This window comes from Emiliania huxleyi (genome assembly GCF_000372725.1).
Source record: "Emiliania huxleyi CCMP1516 chromosome Unknown EMIHUscaffold_129, whole genome shotgun sequence".
Lineage (NCBI taxonomy): Eukaryota > Haptophyta > Isochrysidales > Noelaerhabdaceae > Emiliania > Emiliania huxleyi.
Window position 1 is genome coordinate 13,453 of NW_005201298.1, and position 1,626 is coordinate 15,078.

The 1,626-nt window shown below is 68.6% G+C and overlaps 2 protein-coding genes across 2 annotated transcripts in view; both read right to left on the reverse strand.

The window, feature by feature from the left end:
• EMIHUDRAFT_454977 (hypothetical protein) overlaps nucleotides 1–490 on the reverse strand; it is a gene marked incomplete at its 5' end in the record, with an annotated part of 2,968 nt that extends 2,478 nt beyond the window's left edge. Inside the window, 2 exons of the mRNA XM_005789353.1 lie at nucleotides 125–365; nucleotides 480–490. Of these exons, the coding sequence (XP_005789410.1) occupies nucleotides 125–365; nucleotides 480–490 (252 nt within the window). The remainder of the gene's footprint in view (nucleotides 1–124; nucleotides 366–479) is intronic.
• Nucleotides 491–1,045: 555 nt separating this feature from the next.
• Nucleotides 1,046–1,626, reverse strand: part of EMIHUDRAFT_225926 (hypothetical protein) — a gene marked incomplete at both ends in the record, with an annotated part of 2,055 nt that continues 1,474 nt past the window's right edge. The window contains one exon of the mRNA XM_005789354.1: nucleotides 1,046–1,561. Within this exon, the coding sequence (XP_005789411.1) occupies nucleotides 1,046–1,561 (516 nt within the window). The remainder of the gene's footprint in view (nucleotides 1,562–1,626) is intronic.

A 1,626-nucleotide genomic window follows, 5' to 3' on the forward strand; every position in this document is an offset into this window, starting at 1 on the left:
GCTGCAGCAGGAACTTGCGCGCAAGCCAGCCGGGCGGCGGCTGCATCGCGATCTCTCCCTCGCCGCACGCGCAAGAGCGGCGCAGCGTGCCGAGCACGCCACTGCACCACGCCCCGCCCCGCACCACGCAGCGGCGTCCTCCTCTCCCGTCCTCGGAGAGGTAGACAGTGCGGCCGGCCGCGTCGCGCCTCCACGCCTCATCTCCGTCGCCGGTCAGGTGGGTGTAGGTGAGCGAGAATGCCTCGCCCTTGGCGCGCGCCTGAGACAGAAACACGGCTGCGAAAAGGAAATCGGAGAGCGGGCGTTCGCCCTTGGCGCGCGCCTCGGCGAGGACTCGGCGCAGCTCGAGGGCGGGGAGGGTGTACCTCGGGGTGTGGGGGGGTGTGGGGAGCTGTGGGAGGGTGTCGGAAGCTGTGGGGAGGTGTATCCGGAGGGATGCCGGGAGATGTGGGGAGATGCGGGGAGATGCGGGGAGGTACCCCCGCCGCATCTAGGCTCCCCCGCCATATCTCCCCATATCTCCCCCATCTCTCCCCCGCCGCATCTAGGCTCCCCCGCCATATCTCCCCCACATCTCCCCCGCCGCATCTAGGCTCCCCCGCCATATCTCCCCCATATCTCCCCCACATCTCCCCCGCCGCATCTAGGCTCCCCCGCCATATCTCCCCCATATCTCCCCCACATCTCCCCCGCCGCATCTAGGCTCCCCCGCCATATCTCCCCCATATCTCCCCCACATCTCCCCCGCCGCATCTAGGCTCCCCCGCCATATCTCCCCCATATCTCCCCCACCTCTCCCCCGCCGCATCTAGGCTCCCCCGCCACGCCGCGCGCGGAAGCGCCCGCGACGTACACGGCGGCGGTGTGGCCGGTGTGGATGTGGTTCCCTTCGACGAGCGGGCTGCCGTCGTCGCCGATCGAGACGCCGATGCCGGTGTTCGCGTAGATCTCGTTGTCCTTGAGGGTGAAGCGAACCTCCTCCGACTCGAGGTGCGTGCCTCCGCAACAGGCAACAACACCTCGTGAGCTGGTCACTGGTCACTGATTAGTGAGCTCTCCTCCCGAGGCGCGCGCCTCCGCCGCCGTGGCAGTAGACGCCGCCGTACGCCGACGAGTGGATCTTGTTGCGCTCGATGAGCGGGAAGGCGTTGCGCTTGACCTCGATGTTCCACGAGCGGTGCGAGTGGATCTCGTTGTCGACGTAGTGCCCCTTGCCAAACTCGTACACCAGCAGGCCGACGGTGCGGCCGCCCCAGATCGAGTTCCCCTTGAGGACAGGGTTGCCGTGGTCCCAGACTCGCACCGCCGCCTTCCCGTTCTCGCGCATCTCGTTGCCCTCGTACGTCCCTCCGCCGCCCTTGTGCACCCACACGCCGCCGAGCTTGTGGCGGTGCAGCGTGTTGCCGCGCACGACCGGCGCAGCGTCGTCGACCGCCTCGACGCCGACGGTGTTCCGGAAGATGTCGTTCTCGAGGAGGGTCGGCGCCCCGCCGTCCTGCACGAAGACGCCGGTGCGGCGGTTGTTGTGCACGCGGTTGGCCTGCAGCAGCGGCGCCGCGTCCTGCCCCACAACCACCCCGTGGTGGAAGGAGTCGCGGATGTCGTTGTCCGTGAGCGTGCCTGCGA